The sequence below is a fragment of the Danio rerio genome, chromosome 15 (assembly GCF_049306965.1).
Source record: "Danio rerio strain Tuebingen ecotype United States chromosome 15, GRCz12tu, whole genome shotgun sequence".
In the NCBI taxonomy this organism is placed as follows: Eukaryota; Metazoa; Chordata; class Actinopteri; order Cypriniformes; family Danionidae; genus Danio; species Danio rerio.
Window position 1 is genome coordinate 37,967,636 of NC_133190.1, and position 24,971 is coordinate 37,992,606.

At 35.6% G+C, this 24,971-nt stretch overlaps 1 protein-coding gene across 2 annotated transcripts in view; it reads left to right on the forward strand.

Moving 5' to 3' along the window:
* egfem1 (EGF-like and EMI domain containing 1) overlaps positions 1-24,971 on the forward strand; it is a 119,423-nt gene that overhangs the window by 84,338 nt on the left and 10,114 nt on the right. For both annotated transcript variants that reach the window (XM_073923172.1, NM_001080189.1), the window contains 6 exon segments: positions 2,848-2,976; positions 4,979-5,107; positions 11,612-11,743; positions 14,136-14,264; positions 14,556-14,684; positions 22,088-22,216. In XM_073923172.1, coding sequence (XP_073779273.1) covers positions 2,848-2,976; positions 4,979-5,107; positions 11,612-11,743; positions 14,136-14,264; positions 14,556-14,684; positions 22,088-22,216 — 777 coding nt within the window.

The window sequence follows — 24,971 nt, forward strand, 5'->3', positions numbered from 1 at the left end:
ATAACCACATCACTCAATGACCCCACATTTTCAATTTGGTCCAGTAAAGGATTGGTCACTGTAAAAGACTTGTACATGGATGGTAAATTTGATACATTTCCTCAGCTGAAACAGAAATTTGATCTCTGACCATCACATTTTTTTTTGATTTCTACAGCTGAGAAACTATGTTCATACATCTCCCACTTTGAACTAATAGCAGATGAACATGATGTATACAAATTACTCTGTCTCAGTCCTGATGCCTCTAATGTGATTTCCCATTTTATAGACGTTTTTAATGATCAGTTTGACATATCTACCTTGTATTTGAAAGATTCCTTGGAGAAAGATTTAGGCGTTCAAATTACCAATGAGGACAGGGAAAAGTCTATCAAGGTCATAAATACACATTCTATTAACTCCAAACATCAACTAATCCAATATAAAGTAATACATCGGCTTCGTTATTCTAGAGTTAAGCTTAATAAATTCTACCCCTCCATCTCCTCTAAATGTAACAAATGTGAATCTGTGGATGGCCCTTTTGCACATCTTTTTTGGTCATACCCAAAACTTTGAGTTTTGGAGCTAAATTTTCAACTTCTACTCTTAGGCTTATTCTTGTGACCTCGTTCCTTATGTAGCAACCACTGTTTGGTTGGTCCAAACAGTGACCAAACTTTGGTTGGTCTTACTCACTTTGTGGGTTCAGTCATCAATTTTAAAGCTGTCCAATATGGAATGGTTCTAAAAAAAAAAAAAAATCTGTGTTTATGGAAAAAGGCATCAAAACCAGTTTTTAAATCCTGACTCTCAGAATTCTTTAGCACTTTACATTTAGAGAGACTAAGACACAATCTTTCTGATTACCGGCTTCAAAGCCACCTGGAAACCCTTTTTTAATTAGTTGTCAAATGCCCAGGATAACAGTTTAAAGGTATAACCCTGTCATCCTCTGGATGATCACCATATTGCCTGCGCCCACTGGCCTAGATATACACGTGTAACATTGTTGACCAATGTATAATACTGGAGGAATTGATGTAATAATGGTTTTTAAAAAAAAAATTCTGTCTTTTGCCTTTTTTTTGTTATATAATTGTTGTTGCTTTTTGTGTTGCTCTGTTACTTTAAGAAAATAAAAATATAATATTCAAAAAGTAACTGAAAACATGTAAAAAACACTGTGAATTTTCTATTCATAAATCCTGAAGAAATTGCATCACATTTCTGCAGGCATTATGATCGATATTTCTTTTCTTAACACCTTATACATACTTTAACCAATGTTCTTCCAACAGCTTTTAATAATTCCATTTTTTTGCTGAATATTATTGAAAACAAACAATATTGTATCATCATGTATGCAACATACAAATTTTCTCCAGTAAATGTTATAGCAAATAAATAACAATTGTAATATATCCAGATGCATCAGAATAATGTAGCTATTAGCTAACAATGTTTATATATTCTACGCCTGTCTTTTATGCCTCTGAGCTACTTGAACTGTCTTCATCACTGCTCTTATCAAATGTCCAATCTGCATCATTCTCAGTCACTAAAACCCATCTCATCCTTACTTTCATCTGCAGGAAGAGCCAGTTCTTTTCCTTTTCATCTTTCACTTACCATAACACTAATACACTGTATTAATATCTAATCAAAAATATTGCCTTTAAAATGTGATTTTATCCAGAATTCAAATGCCATTAACATATGAACATTATATCAACATTATATATAGCTTCCAGCTTCCATGTTGTTATTGTTACAACTTAAAAGACCACAGCTGACCTTGCAAGCTAGCTAACCCATTGCAATATCGCTCTCTCCACTAATGCACAGTGTTGCCATTTCATCACCTTAGAATTATAAGGTTCTATCTGACATTTTTGTCAAAATTGAGTTATTGACATATTCTTATTAAATTAACTTATTTACATTGTGGGATGTTTTTTATAAGTTGTTTACATTTTAAGATAAATCAAATGTTACACATACTGTTTGCTATGGAATGCAAAAACTTTAAAGCTTATTATCAAAAAATCATTCAGAGTGCAAATAGAACCTTATAATTCCAAGGTGACAATTTGGCAACACATTTTGAATATGTACTCATAACTTACTTGAGGTGATGTTTCAGATTGTTTTTGTGGTTCTGACATGAGCTGATGCTTTGTTTTTATTGAGGTTTTCATTTGCTTTCAGCAATTACTCACAATAAACGCCAGTCTGTCAGAAATTGTGCCACAGAAAAACACTGCAGGTCATGTGACTTAACCAAAGCACACTATTGGCTACACTAAGGTCTTCTCTTTGCAAAAAAAAAAAAAAAGAATGTTGGTCTTAAAGAAACAGTGGCAGGGAAATTAACATAAATATCATGTTTCCATATGGCAACACCATGCGGTAGAGAGCTAAGCAGTTTTCAACATTGGAAATAATCCTAAATTTTCTTTAAACACATCAAATCAGCATATTAAAATGATTCCTGCTGGATCATGTGACTGAAGACTGGAGTAATAATGCTGGAAAGTCTGCCAGTCTGTCACCACTGTAATAAATTACATTTTTAAATATATTAAAATATATTTACAGTTATTTTAAAATGCAAAAATATTTAACAAAATTGCAGATCATACAGTACTTTAAATCAGATAAATATGCTCTTGCTGATTATATGAGACTTCTTTCATACACAAACAATATTACCAAACTAATAGGCTATAGTCTGTATGCAGGTCAGTAGCTCATTTACAATATGAAAGAAAACAGACAAAGTAAAGAAAACTTATGTTTGTGTGTCTACACATTTACATTTTTTTTTAAAGGTTTGCTTTAAATATATGTTTTTTTTTCTAGCTTGTCCAGCAGGTACATTTGGTCTGAACTGCAGTCAGTCATGTGACTGCCACAATGGGGGGTTGTGTGACCCGGTGAGCGGCCAATGCAGTTGTGCACCTGGGTGGACAGGAGACCGCTGCCAACAGAGTGAGTTCAACACACACTCAAACCTAAAACACGACAACGGGAAATAGAAATCTTGATCGTCTTTTCTATTATTAGGTATAAATAAGTAAAATATCTTCTTGAATGGGTAGGTTGTATTTTCATCCAATACATTGGGAATGGATTAGATGAATATTCATCTACCAATTCAAGAAGACATTTTACTTATTTATACCTCATAATAGAAAAGACGATCAAGATTTCTACTTTGCCGGCATTTAACCAATAGCGCCTCTGCAATGAAGTGATGTCATGCCACACACGTTGCTGTTTCTGTGGGAAGTCAAGAAAGAGGTCTAACTTGTATGTTAACTTTAACTGTGTATTAAAGATAAACAAGGCTAGAATATAAAAATGTGATATATTTTTACATCAACAAAAACATTGTGGTAGTGCACTTGTTTAATAAAAAACTTAGTGATTGTAACAGTCAACATCCAATAAAGTGTATTGATGTAACCAAAAGCAAGATCATATTATTATAAATATTCCATTAACGATACTTTTTGAAAAATTTATTTGGTTTATTTTGGCTGTTGAACCAAAAGATAATTACATTTTTTCTCTCGAACAGCTGGTCGCACTAGTGCAACTTCAGATTTTTTTTAGTTGCACCATTAAGAAATAAGGTTGAAATAAGGGCTCTAGATGTATTTATATACCTATTCAAGTCCTGATCGGGAGGTAACGTTCGATTCTGATCGAGTCTGAAACTGCGTGATCGGGCCCGATTTCTAATCACGTGATCGGATCTGGACATCCCTAGAAAACATGCCCTAGTAACGAATTTGAGATTGTCAAAATGTACACGGCACCCTCTAGTGGATTTGTGAAAACCAAAACTGCAAGACAATGTAGTACAGGGTACATATTTGTTAGTTCTCAAAAATGTAGTCCTGGACACATATTCCCAATGAGCCTGGGTTGCATAATGTTACTTATAAAGTTCACATGATTCTGGTTAGGATTGTGGAAGTAAACAATTAGGAAATTGGATGTGTATCAGTATATTTGAACATGGCAAAAAACTCACATTAAAGTCTTCTTAAACTGCAAGCTGTGACCGTTTTTTTATTTTATTTTTTTATTGTGACGCAGTTCATGAAGAAATTGAATATACAATGAAACAACAGTGGGTGTAGCTTGTTTTTTCAACTGTGAGCTGATTTGATGTAATAAAGTTGGCATTTCACTCAGAAAGATTGGGAAAAGCGGTTTCCGGAAAATTATTACAACCTAACAGGACTCCATATCCTCCCAATTTGTTGTAAAAACATAGTTAAAGGGGCATGGTTAATTATGTTAGCCACGCCCAATAACTCAAACTGACACATTTTAAGAACTTAACTAAAAACAAACAGAAGTGCATTTTTAAGATTAGAACGGCAAACATTTCTTTTTAAATGACATACACAGATGGGATTGTTCACCACAAAACTACGAACCAAATTCTTATTGTGACGTGCATGTTTACTTAAGAAAACGTTTTGGAAAAAGTATATAGATCAGATCCCTTTGAAGTTTCTTATGTAACTTTTTCCTGCTCGAACAGCAACATTATGCACTGAAGAAAAAAAAAGATGGACAAATAAAGATCTAATACATTTTTCAGAATAAACACTCGGGTATACCATAAAAACAAATAGTCTATTTTGAATCATGGTGACCTTTATGTATTATTTATAAATTTTTGTACACAAATACCCAAACAAAGAAAACACATCTGTCCGTCTTTCTCTTTCTGTGTCTCGCAGAGTGCTTTATTTGGCTGTAGTTAGTAAGATGTAAGTGATTACGGTGATTTATAGTGAGGAGTTTGTAGGCACTGATAGCAGTGATTCACATGTCATCGCACAAATTACTGTATTCTGTCTCCATTACGCACTGGAATGTTCACATGGGTGCTCAATCCGCTATACATCTGCTTTCTCTCCCTCTGTCTGTGTGTGTGTGTGTGTGTGTGTGTGTGTGTGTGTGTGTGTAGCCTGCGCATCTGGATGGTTCGGGAAGAACTGTGAGCAGAAATGCATCTGTCCAGTGGGCGTGGCCTGTGATCATGTGACGGGCAGATGTGGATGTCCTGCAGGTTACACTGGGAACAGCTGTGAGAAGAGTAAGATCTTTCTCTGTTTCATCTGAGTCTTGGACAGTTGTAGTAGCAATATCCTATAAATCACTCCATATACATCTGCATGGCTATAAATACATTCAATATATACACAAAGGAGATTCATTACCACTAAAAAGTTTTGAGTCAGTAAGACTTGTTTTATGTTTCTATAAATACTTCATCATGCTGATCTATGCTGCATTCATTTTATTAAAAATGCAGTAAAACTATATTGTTAAATATAATTACTATTGTACTATAGTTTTTTTTTTTAAATATATTTTTTTATGTGGCTCAGTGGTTAGCACTGTTGCCACACAGCAAGAAGGTCGCTGGATCAAGCCTTGGCTGAGCCAGTTGGTATTTTTGTGTGGAGTTTGCATGTTCTCCCTGTGTTGGCGTGGGTTTTCTCTGGGTGCTCCGTTTTACCCCACAGTCCAAAGACCCTAATATTATATATATTTGTGAAAAACTGTAATGTTTATCATACTTCGTTGATAAATAGAAGCTTAAAGTAATATTTATATAAATCATATATGTTTTACTGTCACTTATTTATTTATTGACTTTTTGCTTATTAAATTATTGCTTATTATTTGATTATTAAAGTAATACATGTAAAATTATTTTGAGAGATCGAATATATCTTTAGATTAAAATTTTTGATTTAAATTTTAGATTAAGCAAAATTTAGGTAGGTCTTTAAAAATAAATAAATAAATAAATAAATAAATCTAACATTAAAATGTTGATTTATTGCTAGCTGCTAGTATGATATGCAAAATTTTAGGTATGACTGCTGTGAAAATTCAACAATACACATAAAAATCCACTTGAAAATCAAGTTGTAGTCTCAGTAGTAGATTTCAATAACTCAATTATTTTCAATAACAACAACAACAACCAGCAATTCTCTCTCTTTCTCTCTCTCTCTCTCTCTCTCTCTCTCTCTCTCTCTCTCTCTCTCTCTCTATATATATATATATATATATATATATATATATCATATATATATATATATATATATATATATATATATATATATATATATATATATATATATATATATATATATATATATATATATTAGGCTTGGGCGGTGTCCAAATTTTGAGACCGCCAAACCGCCTCCATATTTTACCCCGGTATCCGGTATTACCGGCGTAATAAAAAAAATTATGACGTAAGGCTCAGACAGCGTCACCAAACTGTTGGCTTGAGCCTAAACCATTCAGAAACTGAATACATTCTATGCGACCTTAGGCAGAGAGAGAGAGAGAGAGAGAGAGAGAGAGAGAGAGAGAGAGAGAGAGAGAGAGAGAGAGAGAGAGAGACTTTCTCTGTCTTACACAAACACACACACATCTCTCCCGCGATTTATTCAGAAATTTACTCCCACACCGTAAGAAATCTGGCCGGCTCCCGCGGGAATGCAGAGAGCTGTAATCGGGCCATAAAAATTATACCCGATAGGTCCCGAGTCCGACACGTACATTTTGATTGACAGCTTTATAAAGTCCGAGCCCTTACAGCTCTAATGCATTTTTTTCAAGAATGAGTAATTTATATGTTTTAACAGCATTTATTCGTAACAAACGTAGACTATATCCCACTTGAAAGTTGGAACAAAGAAATAAAATAAGTCCTCTGAAACATCGTAACATCTCAGCACTCTGTAGGTCTACATGCACTTAGCCTTTAAATTGGCCAACACACCAATGAAAAGAAATCTTGCTTAACAAATCAAATAAACTCTAAATGATGACGGGTATTTTGGCAGTAACTAAATTGAAGCTGAATGATAAAAGAATAATGCCACCATTAGTCTGTATACTCTGTCTACATTATGATTATATGGTTTAATTAATATTTATTTATAATTTAAAACCCTTTACTCACCAAGATTAGACTACGTGTGTTTGTGGAGGAACATTATTAAATCCACTGGCTTTAGCGCAGTCTTGCGCTCATGTGCGTCCAGCAGCACTGAACACCGTTTCACTGCTACTGCTACAGGCCGAGATGCAGAGTTCTGATCTGGCTGATTTTGCAAGTTTTAGGTAGGATTGTTTATTCATCTTATACCAGTCAGGAACATCCATTTAATTTTCCATGACCGTAGTTTAAGGGTAGCGAGTGGCCTCGTCATTTTACCTGTCAGCTTGCGGTTTAGGGCTCTACCGTAATACGCAGTGTATGAGCGACCGCTAAATACCTGCGGCTGGAATGCGCTCTTTCTGACTGGCTTGACCGCCGTCAAAATTCTCTTTTTTTACTACTTCGTCATAATTTGCTTCACCTTTGCAGGGATGGATTTTAATGCAGGGATTTGGATTTTTTCGGGTCTCGCCGGGTTCGGGCAAAGATCTTCAGCTCTAATGCAGACCTCTCGTTCATATTAACCACGTCTCCCTTCTGTTCAGTCTAAACTGCCAAACTGCAGGACACTTTGAAGCGCGACTCGTCACGTCACGTCTCCCTGTCCCTCTCTCCCTCTCCCTCTCACCCTCTCCCCCTCCCTCTTCCTCTATCTCTCTCCTCCACACTGTCCCGTGATGACAACCACACACACGTTTTTTAGGCATTAAATAAAGGATATTTAATACTTTATGACGGTATAACGGTATTGAAACTGACACCGTTGCTATTTTTAGATCCCGCGGTATACCATAATACCGTAATATCGCCCAAGCCTAATATATATATATATATATATATATATATATATATATATATGAGCAATATCACATAATATGTATGTGCTATATGTATATATGTAAGTGCTATATGGCTGTATTTCGGCACTGGTGGGCCATATCGCACTGCTACGAGTGTGATATTGCATTTATACAACAGTTCGACGGCATAATCATGTCTATAAGAAAGAAAATGAAACACGTAGAGTCTTAAAACTCTTTTGTATGAGGAACTACTTTGTTCCTCCATTAAATTACATCTGCAGCTGACACTAACGTCACTTTAGAGCTAGTATTTGAATGATTCTCTAGCGTAAAGCCTGAAGTGTTGAGTTCACAATTTAAGATTATAGGCTGAACGTCATGAAATGCCATCAGTCTACAGAGATTTATACAGAGACTAGTTTTTGATGAGCTGTAGTTTAAAATTATACTGGGTTTTTCCTCCTAAAAGGGCTTATTATGCGGTCTCTGTCGCCATCTTGTGGATGGACAATGTCAACTATCTTTGGTCTGCTTAATGACAGGCTATATGGCCCTCATGAATTGTCCCTCAGAAATTATAAATATTTTAAAATAGGCACTATCCTTATAAATAAACTGCATAGTCGCACATTGTAAATTCTCGACAAAAAAAGCCTCAAAAGTACATTATGTTGTCTAACAACAGCAATATTTGTCAAACTGTAGTGTCCTCTGATTGTTACTGTGTGTGGGTGAAGTAATACACAACTGTGAAGGGTGAAGAGGCTGGTAGAGTGCTGTTTCTGGCGTATCGCACGGCTATCAGCTGATCAGATTTAAGAACTGTTGTATTTATATATCGTCACTTTGAAATTATAAGGTTCTATGTGTTCTGAATGATTTTGAGATAATGAACTTCAAAGTTTTTGCATTCAATAGCAAACAGTATGTGCGTTACATTTGATTTTAAATAAAAAGTCTTAAAATGTAAACAACTTATTAAAAAACATCCCATAATGTAAGTAATTTGTCAATTAATAAGAATATGTCAATAACTCAATTTTGACAAAAATGTCAGATAGAACCTTATAATTCTAAGGTGATTATATATATTATATATATATATATATATATATATATATATATATATATATATATATATATATATATATATATATATATATATAGTAAGACAGATATGTGTATGTATGTGTACATGCACGGATGTTTATTGTTGAGCCTGTATGTGTGTAGAATAAGTGTGCACAAGTTTTATTATTATTTTATTAGATATTGTTATTTCCCAGTACTGGGTTGTGGGCGGAATCGCATCTACTGAATGAAACATATGCTGAAATAGTTGGCGGTTCATTCTGCCGTGGCGACCCCTGATAAATAAGGGACTAAGTAGAAGGAAAATGAATGAATCAGTGAATGAATTATATTGTTAAATACATTAAAATAACATTGTTCATAGATCTATTCGACTGTCCAGCTCATTCAATGGGCCTAACAAAAATCCTAATGTCCATTTTTAATTATAAATATGTTCATTTTTAAGTAACGTTTCAGTTGCTATTTGAATTACCAACCCTAAACACACTTCTCTCTGTTGTAATTCACACTCCCTGTGTCTCTCTATCATTTTCACATTACACACACTGGGGTTTTTCTTCGCGACTCTTTCAACACTCGCCCAGCGCTCTCTTTCTCTCTCTGTGGATGTGAGACATCTGATAAAGGTTAGCGCTGAGCAGCCAACTCAAACAGCAGGCTTTGTTTTTGTCTGTGTAAGGATAAGAAGTCTGGAGCAGACATGAACACACACACACACACACACACACACACACGCACGCACGTTCACACACACACACACGCACGCACGTGCGCACACACACACACACACACACACACACACACACACACACACACACACACACACACACACACACACACACACACACTGCAGCAGACACAGCTAATGACAACAGTCTAATTATTCTCTTTAGTCTGGAGTCTGAGCTTATCTCTTACACATGTCGCTAGGCTGAACACACACAAACACACAGACACACTTTTACTTAAACATAGACTTAACAATAAGGATGACCTGACGGTCTGAGGTCTGTAACAGTGTTGATAACTACCATCTAAACTAAACTAAATGATAACATATGTTGATATAGGTACGTTTTTTATTTGGAATAATATAAATAATACTATCTTACCATTTACTACCACTGCTGTAGTCATATAATGATAATAATAATACTATGACAACTACGATGATGACTTCTACGACTATGACTACGACTACTACAACAATGACTACTACTATTACTATGAATGCGTTGACTACTACTACCAGCGCTTGACATTAACTTTTCTGATCACCAGCCATGGTGGCTAGTGGATTTCCAACATTACTAGCCACTCGCCTTTTCAATAGCCACACTTTTGTTGCTGTGAAAATATATTTTATATGCATGAAAAATCTGACTTTGACATGCTAAAATTACTTTATTTCGATGTTGTGTTGTTCTCGGGCGAGGCAGTGGCGCAGTAGGTAGTGCTGTCAACCTCACAGCAAGAAGGTCGCTGGTTCGAACCTCGGCTCAGTCGGCGTTTCTGTGAGGAGTTTGCATGTTCTCCCTGCCTTCGCGTGGGTTTCCTCCGGGTGCTCCGGTTTCTCCCACAGTCCAAAGACATGTGGTACAGGTGAATCGGGTAGGCTAAATTGTCCGTAGTGTATGTGAATGTCTGTGTCGATGTTTCACAGAGATGGGTTGCGGCTGGAAGGGCATCCGCTGCGTAAAAACTTGCTGGATAAGTTGGCGGTTCATTCTGCTGTGGCGACCCTGGATTAATAAAGGGACTAAGCTGCCAAGAAAATGAATGAATGAATGGGTTGTTCTTATGCCTCCTTATTAATTTAACTTTTTCTCTGTGTTGTGTATGAGCTTGCTCAATGTACATCAGCAAATGGGTTGTGTCGCATTGCATTTTACATGACTTTTCAGAGCTCAAAAGGGTTTACCAATTTTTTTTCTAACCACACCAATAAATAAATAAATAAATAATTATTTCTTAGCCACAAGTTTTAAATGTGTCAAAACAAGCTAAATATATCTTTATACTTGCACTTTTTAATTCCACAACTGATCTTAAAAAAATAATAATTACATTTAAAAAAGAATTATTGTCATTTATCTAAAATATGCACAGTAATCTGACCTGGCTAAAGGTCCCAGATCACCAGTTAGTAAAACCAGTTAGTTAATAAAAACTAAGAAATAATTGCAAAATTGGTGTCAAAAAATAATATGTACCAAAAACTAAAAAAAAAAAAAAAAAAAAAATACTTATTACCTGCTTATTATTAAGATATGTTATAACCTGCCTAAATCCAATTACCTTACTAACTATTAATAAGCAACCATTTTACAGTTTATTAAGCTAATATTCTTAGTTAATGGTCTGTTAATTGTATGAATTGTGACTTAAAATGAAGTGTTACCAAAACAATTGTCTGCAGGTCCATTAAAATGTCTCAGCATGTGTTTGTTAAATAATGTGGGTGCCATTATTTTACCTAATGGGCACGCAAACACAGTTAAAGCCTGTATTCTGTCAGAAACTCCAGACATATGTGAACGTGTATGAAAGTAAGCATGTTTGAATGACGTTACAAGAAATGTCTAGCCTCCCCTTCATATCATATCATATCTCCTTCCTGTCTGAGGCCTGATGCCAGGAATGCGTCTAGACAGCTATGGAAAACTCACACATGCTCCTAAAATCATCTCTTCGTGTTTTGTGTCATTCTCTGATGTTATGTCTCTCTCAGTGTGTCCACAGGGCAGGTTCGGCCTGAACTGTTCTCGCGTGTGCTCGTGCTCTGGAGATCAGTACAGGTGTCACCACATCACTGGGAGATGCAGCTGTCAACCCGGTTACAACGGCAATCGCTGTCTTCTCAGTAAGGCATATTATCAGTGTGTGAATTATACATTGATGATCAGGGGGGTCAGCAGTTTCGGTTAGTTTGTGTAAGGCATGCTTAAGTCATTTATGCGTTTTTTTATTACATCTAGTTTGTTAATAAAACGCATTTAAGTTTTCAGCGTTTTGAGGGATATTTAATGTGTTCTGACCAACAGTATTCTCGGATTAGTTTTTTCAGATGTTACTGTGGGTTAAACTACAAACTTTGCGTCTAATTTGATTTGATTTTCAGGCTAAATATAGATACAAACACCTATTTTATAAGAAAACAAAGTGCACAATGTCTACTGGTGATCTATATCTGCCACTTTCAGGCTTTTTTCCTCGAATAGACTGGTGCAATTATGCATAAACAATGGTTGGAATCATTATATGGTGTGGTCAAATGTATATTTATATTATCTAATATTTTAATTATTAACATTATTATTTAAAATACAGATCAGAGTGAAATATTTCTCAGTATTAAACAAATGACCCCCCCCCCCCCCCCCCCCCCCAATTTATCTTGTTTTGACCTCCATTAAAAAATATACTTTTTATATTTGGAATAATATAAATAATACTATCTTACCATTTACTACCACATCAAGCGTTAATGGGCGGTCAAACCCCCCTGTAATTCGTACCCTACAATAAAAGTAATGTTTAATTATATACATGGGGCTTAAAGGGGACTTATAATGCCCCTTTTTACAACATATAAGTCTCTGGTGTCCCTAGGGTGTGTATGTGACAATTCAGCTCAAAATATCACACAGATACTTTTTATAACTCTTTGAAAGTGCCCCATTAAGGCTTTGATTTTAATTTTGTTGACTGTCGCTTTAAATTCAAATGAGACTGTGCTCTTTTCAAAAGAGGGCGGAGCTAAAATTGCTTGTGTGTTAGTATAGTGGCAGGTATCTATGCTAATGAGGGAGAGATCGTCACTAATGGGCAGGGCTTTCTCTTGATGACACGTACAAAGGGAGAATGTCAATCAAAGTATTTCTGCAGACTGTTTTAAAGAAGTGTGATTATAAAAATAAAATTAATGCATTTTTGCCATTAGAAGCTGGTTATATTTACAGACTGTTGCCACACAACTGTGTTTAAACTCCTTATAAAACTGAGTTTTGCTTAATAGTTGCCGTTTATATTAAATGTTACCATCAGTGTATAGTGTGTGATGAAGCTCTTTCTGAATGTAAAAGGTCTGTAAAATATTAAAGTTCAAAGTGCATGACAAATAAGCTCATTGTTCAAAAAAAAAGAAGAAAAAAAAAGGAATCAATTCCAAAAATGCTGAAACAGTCAGGAATTCCTATTTCATGAGATATTTCATATGAGATCTATGTTAATCCTATGTAGACTGATCGATTTTTACCATTGAAAGCTGGAGCTGGTTTTTGACTTTCGACTTTATTTCCAGAAAAAATCATTTAATGTGCAGACAGAGTCAGAAAATTTTATGTAATATTTTTTGCACATGTGAAAAAATAAATTTGCCCTCACATTGTGTCAGATCACATATACACATTGCCTCTGAAACGTTCATCTATCACAAAAAAAATGTATATGTTTTTTTTTTTTTTTTGCAGACCTGTAGAAAGCATTTTAAAAGGTGTTTTGACAAAATCACAGCCACCGCACAAGTGAAAAACTAAATCTACAATAGCACATGCATTTGATACATTTGGTTTTGCTTGCATCTTAAATTATCCCACATACCCAGACAAGTTGATCAACTAGTTCTTCCAACATGCAACCTAACATTAATATAATACAGTTATCATACTCCTTACAATGTAATGTTTACAACTGTCCAGGGAAGGAAGTATCGTGAGGTATTGGTTAATAAATGTGGGGGTCAGATTGGTCAGAAGTAGGGTTGTTTAGAAAGAACAAATCTTCAAATAAATTGAATCATTAAAGGCTCTTTAAGAAAGTGTGATTTTAAAATGTATAATATAAGAATACTAAACTGTGTTTGACCTTGGATCCATGTCAAACTTATTGTAGAAGGCCAGAAAGAGTAGGCTTTTAAATAAAAAAGGGTCACTTTTAAATAAAACACCCTACATAACATAACTTACAACTACTAACTTAATATGTATGTAAAAAATGCAGTCAGGGTCCGATTTCCCCCACAAGTCCAAAGACATGCGCTATAGGTGAATTGGGTAAGCTAAATTGTCCATAGTGTATGTGCGTGAAGGAGTGCGTGTATGGGTGTTTCCCAGTGAAGGGCATCTGCTGTGTAAAACATAGGCTGGATAAGTTGCCGATTCATTCCGCTGTGGCAAACCCCAGATTAATAAAGGGACTAAGCTGAAAACACAATGAATGAATGAAGATACAGTCAGTGTTTCTGCTCTTCACAGGATGTCGAGAGGGCACTTATGGCCCCTACTGTAAGAAGAGGTGTAGCTGTGCCAACGGAGGCCGATGCGACTTCAGAAACGGCTCCTGCATCTGTCAGCCAGGATATTTTGGACCCAACTGCAGCATCAGTAAGAACCTAATACTCAGTCAATCAGACTGACATCTTTAGCTGTTTTATAGCATCTTGCCTCTTTTTTAAGCAGGTATAACTTGCTCATCTTTCAAACTGATGCATATTTAATGTGTTCTGTTGCATTCTGCATTGTTTTATTTACTCTTTAACAGTTATCTTACCGCCTGGTTGATTTTTTTTTGTACATAGGTTATCATTAAAACTCCAAAACTTAAAATTAGAATGGTGTCAGGAGCACAATTTAATTTAAGGTATATGTTTAATAGCATCTATGTTTTATTCTCAGGTTGTCCCTCAGGTCACTACGGGAGAGACTGTGCTCAGGTGTGTTCATGTGGGGAGAAAGGACAGTGCCACCCAGAGACAGGGAGGTGTAACTGCGCCCCTGGTACAACAGGACTGTCCTGTGAACAAAGTATGTATCTTTGTGGACAGCTGTGTTATTATAGGACTATTTATGGGTCAAAACAAATCAATAAAAGTGTAACGCAGCTTACATTTTTTCTTTTATATTTCAATTTTTACATGGACAGAATGCATCCTGTTTAATTTGCTATATTTCACTGTGCAAACAATAATACTCATCATGCATTCTTACAATTATTGATAGATAAATCCTATTAAAATGTCATTTAGAAGTTGTAGTTGTAACAAAAAGTCTCGTCATTAATTTCGGTCAGACTGAGAGGCTGTATCAGAGACTACAGAAAGACTGCATCAGAGACGTTTCAATCCTGATTTTGTCCAGATTATTCCACTATTACTGTTTTTATTATTATTGACCTTTCTGTTGGGTGGATCTCAAGCAGGTCGCACACCAGAAGCGCCGCTCGACGCCGCGACACGGCGCATACATGACAGTTTAAGGTATCACACACCAGACGCGCACATTCGAATGATATTTAACATGAAACTAATCAGATGGCGCTCTGTGGCGCGGCTGAAAAACGAACTGCGTCCTGAGCCGTCGCCGGGCGCCGCCGACAGCCGCCGACTTGCGGCGCCGGTGTGTGTATCCTGATAGAAACCTATGTTTAGAATTCTAAAATGCATGGCGCGGCGCTTCTGGTGTGCGACCTGCTTCAGGCTTTTTCTATAGTTCTAAATCTAAATTGTTCAATAAATAAATAATAATAATAATAAAAGTCTCGTCATGCATATTAAGAACAAGAATAATTTCATGACATCTTAAATATATTTTAAGGTACACTGTGAAGCCCCAAAATACTTAATTGTCATTTTAAATGTTTATGCTTCACCACTTATCCTTACTAAACTATGAGGTTTTCAGCAATCCATTTAAAATAATATATAATATGTTTAAAATCAAATTATGTATTTTATTAAAGTCAGAATAACTTTCAAAAACTATGTTAAACTGAATGGTGAAGGAGCGTTATTTTACCTATATTTTAATACTTGAAACTTATTAGATTTTTTTTTTTTTACAATAAATATTTGAAACATTAGACACTTTACTTGCACTGAACATTTGATGCACTGATTACTGCTGCTTGTTCAAACAACACAATTCTTGTCATTTCTTTGGCCAATTTATTTGTTTTATGTTTAGTCCACTTGAATTTGTAAACCATTAGGTTAACTTAAGCGTTTTGTATCTAACTACCTTCATAGGGGATTTGTAGTTCCCAGTATGTTTTGCGTGGGATTGAATTAAGAGAGGGAAATGTTGACAATAAAAGTAATTTTAGCTGTTTAAAGTTGATAGACTTTTTAGACTTGAAAATTTAGTTGAAGATTTTCATGTAATGCTTTAAGTTTTGAGGTTACCACCTTGCAGAATCACCAATGCGTTGAATGTTGGCTGCTTAATTAACAAAAATACAGTGTGTTGCTTTGCTCAGTGAGCAATAACTGTCCTAAAATTAGTTCTGGGATCAGTCTCAATCAACTGTATATGCAAATCATTAAATATGCTCAAAAATGGCTTTTTAGTTCATTTAGGATAACTTCAAGAGACTTTGAAATGTACGACACATTATAGACATACATTACATGATATTATAAGAACTTTCAGTTGAACTTAAATAAAAATACAAATGTACTTTAATTTTTATTTCATAAAATCATGTTGAACAAGCTCACTTGCATTTAATTGTGTATATAGTTTTTTTAGTTGGTGCTAAACAAATCTATTGGATTGAAATCCTGCCCTCAATTAAACTTAAGAGTTCATCCAATGAGATTTTTTTTTTTTTTTTTTTTTTGAGTGTGCCTTTATTTGGATTGGTTGTTTATTTTTTTAAATATGTTTTTATGTTTAAAGTTTTATTTGAGTAATTTTGTGCTTCAACTCCTTTTAATTTATTTAGTTAACCATTTTCCATATTGTGTTAATTTTTTTGTTTTCGATTTTCAGCTTTAATGAAAACCTTTTAATTGTCTGAGTTAACAACAGCAGCCCAGGTAGCAAAGAATTCTGGCACAGCAGACATTCATCGGGCTCTGACATACATCACGTGGGCCAAACATATAGCCCAGGTTTGACAGAGGTGACACAGTCTTTAAGACAGAACGCAAGACATGCATGGGCCAGATGTCAAATGTAGTATTTGGCCCAGATGTTAAAAATTGATATGTGGGCCATGTAAGTTTGGCCCATCTTGACCCACATTTAAAATACATTTAAATTATGAGTAAAGAAATATTTTGATATACAAATATAACATCTTCAATTGCCTTCATTTTAATCCAGGAAACAATCAAGAATTATTAATCTATTGTTACCTGTATGTAAATAAATCAATAAATAAACAATAAAAAATAACTGAATTTAACCCTACATTACATATATCTTATTAACCAAATTGTTTTTTTACAAATTATATTATTAATAACCATTTCATTGCAGTTGTGACTTGGCATGGGCCGGTATAAGATTCTGACGATATGATAACCTTGGATAAAAATATCACGGTTGAGCGGTATTGTGATTCCTGCTCTAAGATATATTCTTTTTAAATGTCTGGGTAAAAAAACCAAAACTTTTCCCCTTTGAAAACAATATATTGTATTTTTTGGAAGATTTATGACATTTTGAAGCAGTAAACACGTCAGGCTATATAATTCAAATGAATCATTGACTTCTGCTGTCTTCATTTGTTTTTAAAACACAGATTTCTTTACATTTTAAATGGCATCTTTAGATTTTTTTTCTGCTGGAGATACTGTTGTCCTAAAAACAAACAAAAAAAATGTTAATAAAAAATCTTACACATACCTTAGGAAAAGTATTACAGAAGATTTTGGCAGTTTTAACTTAACTTAACTCTCAACTTTAACTTAACTTAACTCTCAACTTTCTTAACTTTCTCAAACTGCGGTATACCTTTGAAAACAGTTATCGTCCCATGCCTATTCGTGATACTTCAATTATGCCTTCCAGACATTGCCCAACATGGGGCATAGCTAGCCCAGTTCAGGCTGAACTATATGGGTTGTTAACTTGACTGAGACTAGACCCAGACATGGTCCATGTTTGGCCCTTCATGCCAGTCATGTACCGTACTTTACTGTGGGCCAAGCAAAAACTTTGAGTGGGCTCAGTGTGGGCCAGAGCTGGGCCAAAGAAATGTTGCTATGTGGGAATACAGAACAAAAATTCTTCAACTTATTTAAAATGAGTTGAAAAAACACATTTCTTAGTTTTTTTTTACAACTTAATTGTTTTATGTTGAATACACTTAAATTTGTTAAACAAGTTAACCTAATCTATTTGTGTTGGGACAGCATAAAGAATTGGTGTGGAACCCAGCAGTTTTTACAGTGTATTTGTCCTTGTTTCCTTGCTTATCTTGCCAACTTTTCCAACCTCTTAGCCATTAATTTCTCCTTTTTCCCCCTTGCCTTCACTCAGTCACGTTTCCCTCCCTCCAAAATCTCCAACATCTAGTTAGTATATAAAAGCATGAGTGTTATGATGACTTCATAAGCAAAACAACCCCAGAATATACCACATCTGCACTTGAAGGGTCTCCTTGCCCTCCTCCTGATTCTCTCCCAGGGCTTATTTACAATATTTAGCTAGCAAATTTCTCCAGTTTCCTGCATGAGGGAATTTGATCGTGTTTTCCAGAGCAACAGAAGCAAGAGATCAGATTCCTAATCTTCGCGTTTCATCACTCATCAGTGCAAATGAAACGGGACTTTCCAGGAGGGATTTTCTTAGTCGTCTCGGAGCATCTAACTGCTTACGTTCCCCGTGTTTAATGTTTACAGACGACTATAAGTAGCTGGTTCTCTGTGTTCCGTGTCGGCGGATCTGCTGGCGAGGAAACAAATAAATAAGCAAGCGAATCAAAGCGATTGGCGTATTGTTTTCCCAATCTAAATTACCCAAGGAAACATGATTGCTCTTTTGCTGCGCTGCCAAATCAGACCCGCTTCGCCATTGCACTAATGATCTGGAGCTTAAGTAAACCTGTGTGTGTGTGTTTGTGCACGTGTGTGTTGTGATGAAGCGATCGCATATGTGCCTGTCTCTTTAAATGCATTTTGAGGGATGAGAGGGCCTGGGCTAATTGTAGTAATTGAGAAATTCAGAGTTTATTTGAAAATAATGCCATCTGTGCTGTTGTTGTTACTGGAAGTTTCCGTCTGGAGCAGGATTATACGTAATAGATAAAAAGATGAGGGGTTTTGCTGAAGGGAATAAAGCGTGCTGATTGTTGGGTCAGTATATATGAACGCACATTCTAATGGAAAAAACAATACCGTATGGAGTTTTTGGAGGTGGAATAATTAGCAAAGAATAGATAAGCCGGACAAATTTTTGGTGTTTGGATGTTCATTCATTCACTAATTTCCCTAATGGCCCCTTAATTATCAGAGGTCACCACAGCGGAATAAAACGCCAATTTATCCAGCATGTTTTACGCAGCAAATACTCTTTCAGCTGCAACCCAGTACTGGGAAACACCCATACACTCTCGCATTCACACACATACACTACGACCAATTTTATTAAATCCACCTATATCGCACGTCTTTGGAATGTTGGGGAAACCGGAGCACAAAACCCACGCGAACACAGGGAGAACATGCAAACTCCACACAGAAATGCCAACTGACCCAGCTGGGACTCGAGTCAGTGGCCTTCTTGCTGGCAGTCGACAGTGCTAACCACTGAGCCACTGCGCTGCCAATGTTTGGATGTGAACGGTTATTTATATGATTATTATTGTAAGAAAGAAAGATGAGGATCATTTATGTGGCTGTTTAAATAAACCCATAATGCATTTAAAAGATGATAAATTTATGATATTTAAATGGTTTGAACAAATGCTAAAAAAATCTAAAAGTTTGGGTCAATAAGATGTTTTTTATTTAATTTGAAATTATTTCAATGTTTTTATTTTTTAGTTAGTAATTTTTAATCAATTACTAATTTTATTCCAGATAGAGCACATTAAATTAAGATTTTCTGTTTTGAAAGATATATATATATATATATATATATATATATATATATATATATATATATATATATATATATATATATATATATATATATATTTTTTTTTTTTTTTTAACCATTATTTGTTAACATTTCCAAGGGCCTAGATTTGCTTTTGATATTGGTGGGGACCTAATTTAACACCAATCCCCCAATTGTAAAATTTAAATGTAACTTCACATTTAAAATGTAATTAAAATGTAATTGCTAAAGGAATGTCTGACAAAAAAGGTAGTTTAATACAGACTTCTGTTTACTTGTTTGGGCTTGTTTGTGTATAATCACTTACCACCACATCTGAACACATTTTTGCTAGTATAATATTGCCATTTATGCAATTTAAGCTAAAAGATCTTTTCTTTACCTTTTCTGCAATGCTTGCAAACAGAACAGCTCATGTTCCTTTTTGCACTTTTAATAAATAAATAAACAAATAAATAAAATACAATTAGTAATAAAACCAACATTAACACAGGCAAATCTTGTGGTGCAAAAGTAAATTTACATTATTTTACTTTGACAAGGAATGAATGCAAAACTCTGCAAAAGAGGGGCCGTGTGACACAATAACCATTTATCTCGATTGTTGTTATTTCATAATTGTCGTGGAGGCCAAAATCGAAACTAATTTTTTATTAATTGCACATGCATGGTTACTGTTATGGTGGACTTGTAGCGAACTTGACTTCAAGTGACTGACGCTTTTCTTTGAAATGTAACTGCTTATGTAGCTTCCTTATACCAGAAAATCAGAGCACATCACACCTGTCCTCAGGTCTCTACAATGGCTCCCAGTTACATTCAGAATAAATTTTAACGTATTATTACTTGTCTATAAATCACTAAATGGCCTAGGACCTTAATACATTACAGATATACTGACTGAATACAAACCTAACAGATCATTTAGATCTTTATGATCAAATAAACTAGAAATTCCTAGAGTTCAGTCAAAGCAGGGTGAATCAGCTTTCAGATACTACGCCTCTTGCTGCTGGAATCAGCTTCCAGATATGATCAGATGTGCTCCAACATTAGGTACATTCAGATCGAGAATGAAAACACATTAGACAAATCCCACTATTATGTCTTTCTCTTCTTTTTCATTCTTTTATAACCAGTTTAACACATTTTATCTGTTATTTAATAATTTTTATTATTTGTTTTTATTTTTCTTATTGGTCTCTTTTATTCTTGTATGAAATGTGCTTTATAAATAAACTTGCCTTGCCTGAGTGTTGCACAGTAAGCCTGACTGGAAAATTTCAACAAAGCATTATTTTATTTTGGAGGCGATTAAATTATTGGTGGGGACATTTTAATAATCTGTGGATATTGGTGGGGACACGTCCCAACCGTCCATGCCAATTCTACATCCTTGAATATTTCTAATTCTGAAACATGAAACAAGATTAAATTGATCAAAAGTGAACACTGGAGCATTTATATTGTATTTCTGTTTTTAATAAATGCTATTTTAAACTAAAAAAATGTTTTATGGTTGATAAAAATTTTTTTTGCATTGATAATAGTAAAAAAAAAAAAAAAAAAAAAAAAAGTTTCTCGACCACCAATTCACCAAAATCCAATGATTCTAAAATGAAATAAAAAAACTTAAAACTTCAGCTTCATTATAGGGTAAAAATAAAAAATAAAAACACATATAAATAAATCTTACTTGAATTGCAATAATATATTCATAACAACATAATAACACAGCATAATATACATAATATTACAAAACTCATTTTTTTACTCCATTTTTGATCAAATAAATGCACCCTTGGTTTACATGAGAGTCTTTTTAAAATATTTAATTAAATCTTAACAACCCTGCAGTAAATGTTTGATAAATTGCAGAAAATTGTACTTTTTTGTAAAAAAAAAAAAAAAAAAAAAAAAGTCTGGTCATGCACTGTAGCTCAGGATAAAACTAAACACATTCGCTAAGATCGACGGGCCATACAGTTACTTTTTTTGCTGTACTAAATAAGTTTGGTTTCAGGCTAAAATGAGATATCCAGTGGAAATTAAGTGTTGACAGTATAATTTAGTGCTGGATGAGGATTAATCAGTGCTTGGTAAACCATCCTCATGTGGTTCAAATTGAAGACAGATCCTTGCAACTTGCTGAAACGCAGAGCATACACATACAGTTAGCCCTCCTGAAATATATAAATATTAATTTATTAATAATATTTAATAATTAAAATAATATTTTACTAGATATTTTTAAAGATACTAGTATTCAGCTTAGTGACATTTAAATGCTAACCCAGGTTAATTAGGCAAGTTAGGGTGACTAGTGACTGGTGTTATATGCTATGTTTTCATCCATGCAGTGTGTCCAAGGGGCCGCTATGGAGTGCAGTGTCGGAGTTTCTGTACTTGTGCAAACGGAGGAGTGTGTGACCCTGTGAATGGGACGTGCAGATGTGGGCTGGGCTGGACAGGACAACATTGTGAAAAAGGTAAGTGCAAGTACACAACAATACATTTTTAGAATTGATATCCATGCAGTTGTTTTGAATAAGTCTCAAAAATACTTAATTTTGTAATGCGTACATTTTTTAAAATAGTTCACTCAACATACACACTATGAAGACTCGTTTTGCATGATGAAAATACTAATTTTAAGTAGATTTTAATGAAAATATTCTGTTATTTGTTGTTTTTACTGTCTTCAATAGTTAATTTTAGTGCTTGTATCTGTTTTTTTTTCACACTGTCAAATCAGTGTTGACAAAAAGCATTCAAAACGCACATGCAAACGTTCAAACACACACCCACTGTGCTGTTGATGAAATTTACATCACATGCACTGAATGCATCCTGTACTTTTACATGATTTAACATATATACATGCCAGTTTACCATTACAGTATCATTTATGAATTAAGCCTGGATTCGAACCCATTATCCCTCCATGGTAGTCAGGAACCTAAACTGCTCCACTAAACCACTTGAAGGTTCAAGCCTCAATTTGCTAAACTGGTTCTTTGCTGAAGCTATTCCAGTGCAATCAGGGCCGGAGCAAGCTGAACTGCCGCTCTAGGCAGAGGACGATCACGCCGCCGTCAACCCCATTGTGAAAACGAAAGTGACCGGTTTTGAAAATGAAGTGAGGTATTGCGGACCTCTATTCTACCGCCCTATGCGCGGATATAACTGAGGACACACGGGTGCTGAGGGAGGGAGGTGTTGCGGACACTGCGCTCTCTATTCTGCCGCTCTATGCGCGGATATAACTGACGACACACGGGTGCTGAGGGAGGGAGGGAGGGAGGTGTTGCGGACACTGCGCTCATTATTCTGCCGCCCTATGCGCGGATATAACTGAGGACACGCGGGTGCTGATGGAGGTGTCGCTGATGCCGCCTTCTCTATTCTTGCATCTATGCGCGAATATATCTGAGGACGTGGGTCGTGAGGGAGGTGTCGCGGACATAACTGAGGACGCGGGTGGTAAGGAAGGTGTCGCGGAGGCCGCCCTCTCTATACTGCCGCCCTAGGCGGCCGCCTAGGTCGCCTCTATGGATGCGCCGGCCCTGAGTGCAATACATAAAAAATGACCACTAGGCGTCACTGTAGAGTGGGGTTTGGAAACATTTTGAAGCTTCGACACATTTGCTTCGACTGATTCATGAAGCCTTGCTTTGACCACCACTACCAAACACTGTAGGCCAATCAGGAACAAGCTAGCTGGAAGTGGCCAATTAGATGTGTTCTAGACAAAGTAGAGAAACAGATAAGACAAGACAACCATAGGGTTGTAACACATGTTTTTTGTTGTTTGTATTTGTATATTAGAGATGCACGGATCAGCTGAAATGAAATGACATCATCCAAATCATCCACCCTCCATCCGCCTGCACATTTAGTTTTATTTGATATATGTATCCACAACCGACCTGCGCCCGCTCGTCACTTTAATAATTCAATTCTTTGTTTTAGACATGATGATGAGTCACGTTGGATATTAACAGCAGATTCAGTGAGCTATAATCTGCGCATCTCTGATAGTAAAACAACATGTTAATCTTAAACGTTTGCAAATGAATATTTAGTTATAAAAACTAAAATTTGTTTTTAGACAACATTTTCTTCCTTTTCAAATACAGAAAGTAAAAATAAGACATTTTAGCTTTTACAGATACAGAAACAAGATGACAAAAAGGGTGCCACTTCAGCCTAAACGGCAGCTATGTTATGTTTACTTGGCCCTTTTCTTCGCACTGTGCAAAAACAGAATAGCATCTATTGTGGCTGGATTCGGGCGATTCTGCCTCGCCTCCAAAACGCGGCCAGCTGCACTGAAAGAGCGTTCGCTTGCACCGCTTGTTGTAGGAATGAACAAGATTGAAGATTCTCCTCTCAAGGCGCTGCAGACGTGGAAATAAGCGATCTTGTTTCTCCCAGAACGAGCAGACTTACCTCTGATGACTCCTCTAACAGAAACTTTGAACAGTAGGCTACTCTTGCACTTCAACCATTATTTTGGGGCATCTCATCTTCCCATTCAGCAAAACCCACTCTCTGCTTTTTCGCTGGTCCACTGCCATGTCCCGTTACATCCACCCGCAATTAATCATAATGTATTTTTTTTTTATTACCTGACCCACGGATTATCCGCAGCACCCGCGGATATAACCGCCATCCACGCATCACTACTGTAAATCCACATGTGCAATTAGCTGCGTTTCCGCTATTACGCCTAAAGTGAGCATGCCAGGGCGAGCCAGGGCCAATCACGTTTCCACAGTCAAGGAGTTTTGAGATATTATTCATGAAATATTAAAATACGATAATATTAATCAAATCATGCAAACAGAGCATTTTTAGGTGAGTGAAATCATCAGAAACTACCTTCTTTTCTGTCATCCAGTCCTGTGCAATGCTAATTTAAATATTTTTGGCCCCGATTGCCTTCCACACTAGGGTATGCATAAAACCACTGCATACTTTGGGTTTTAGAAACAACATGAAGCTAAAGTTGCACTATAAACGTAAAAGTTTCCATTGATAATGACTATAAATACAATGATTGAATTCAATCATTCATTACAACAACTAGTAAATAAATTAAAGGGATAGTTTACCCAAAAATGAAAGTAAGAGCTATTTGAGTTTCTCCTTCTGTTGAACACAAAGGAAGATATTTTGAACAATGTTGGAAACTGACATCCAGAGACTTTTATTTTAACTATAGATGTCAATGGCCACTAG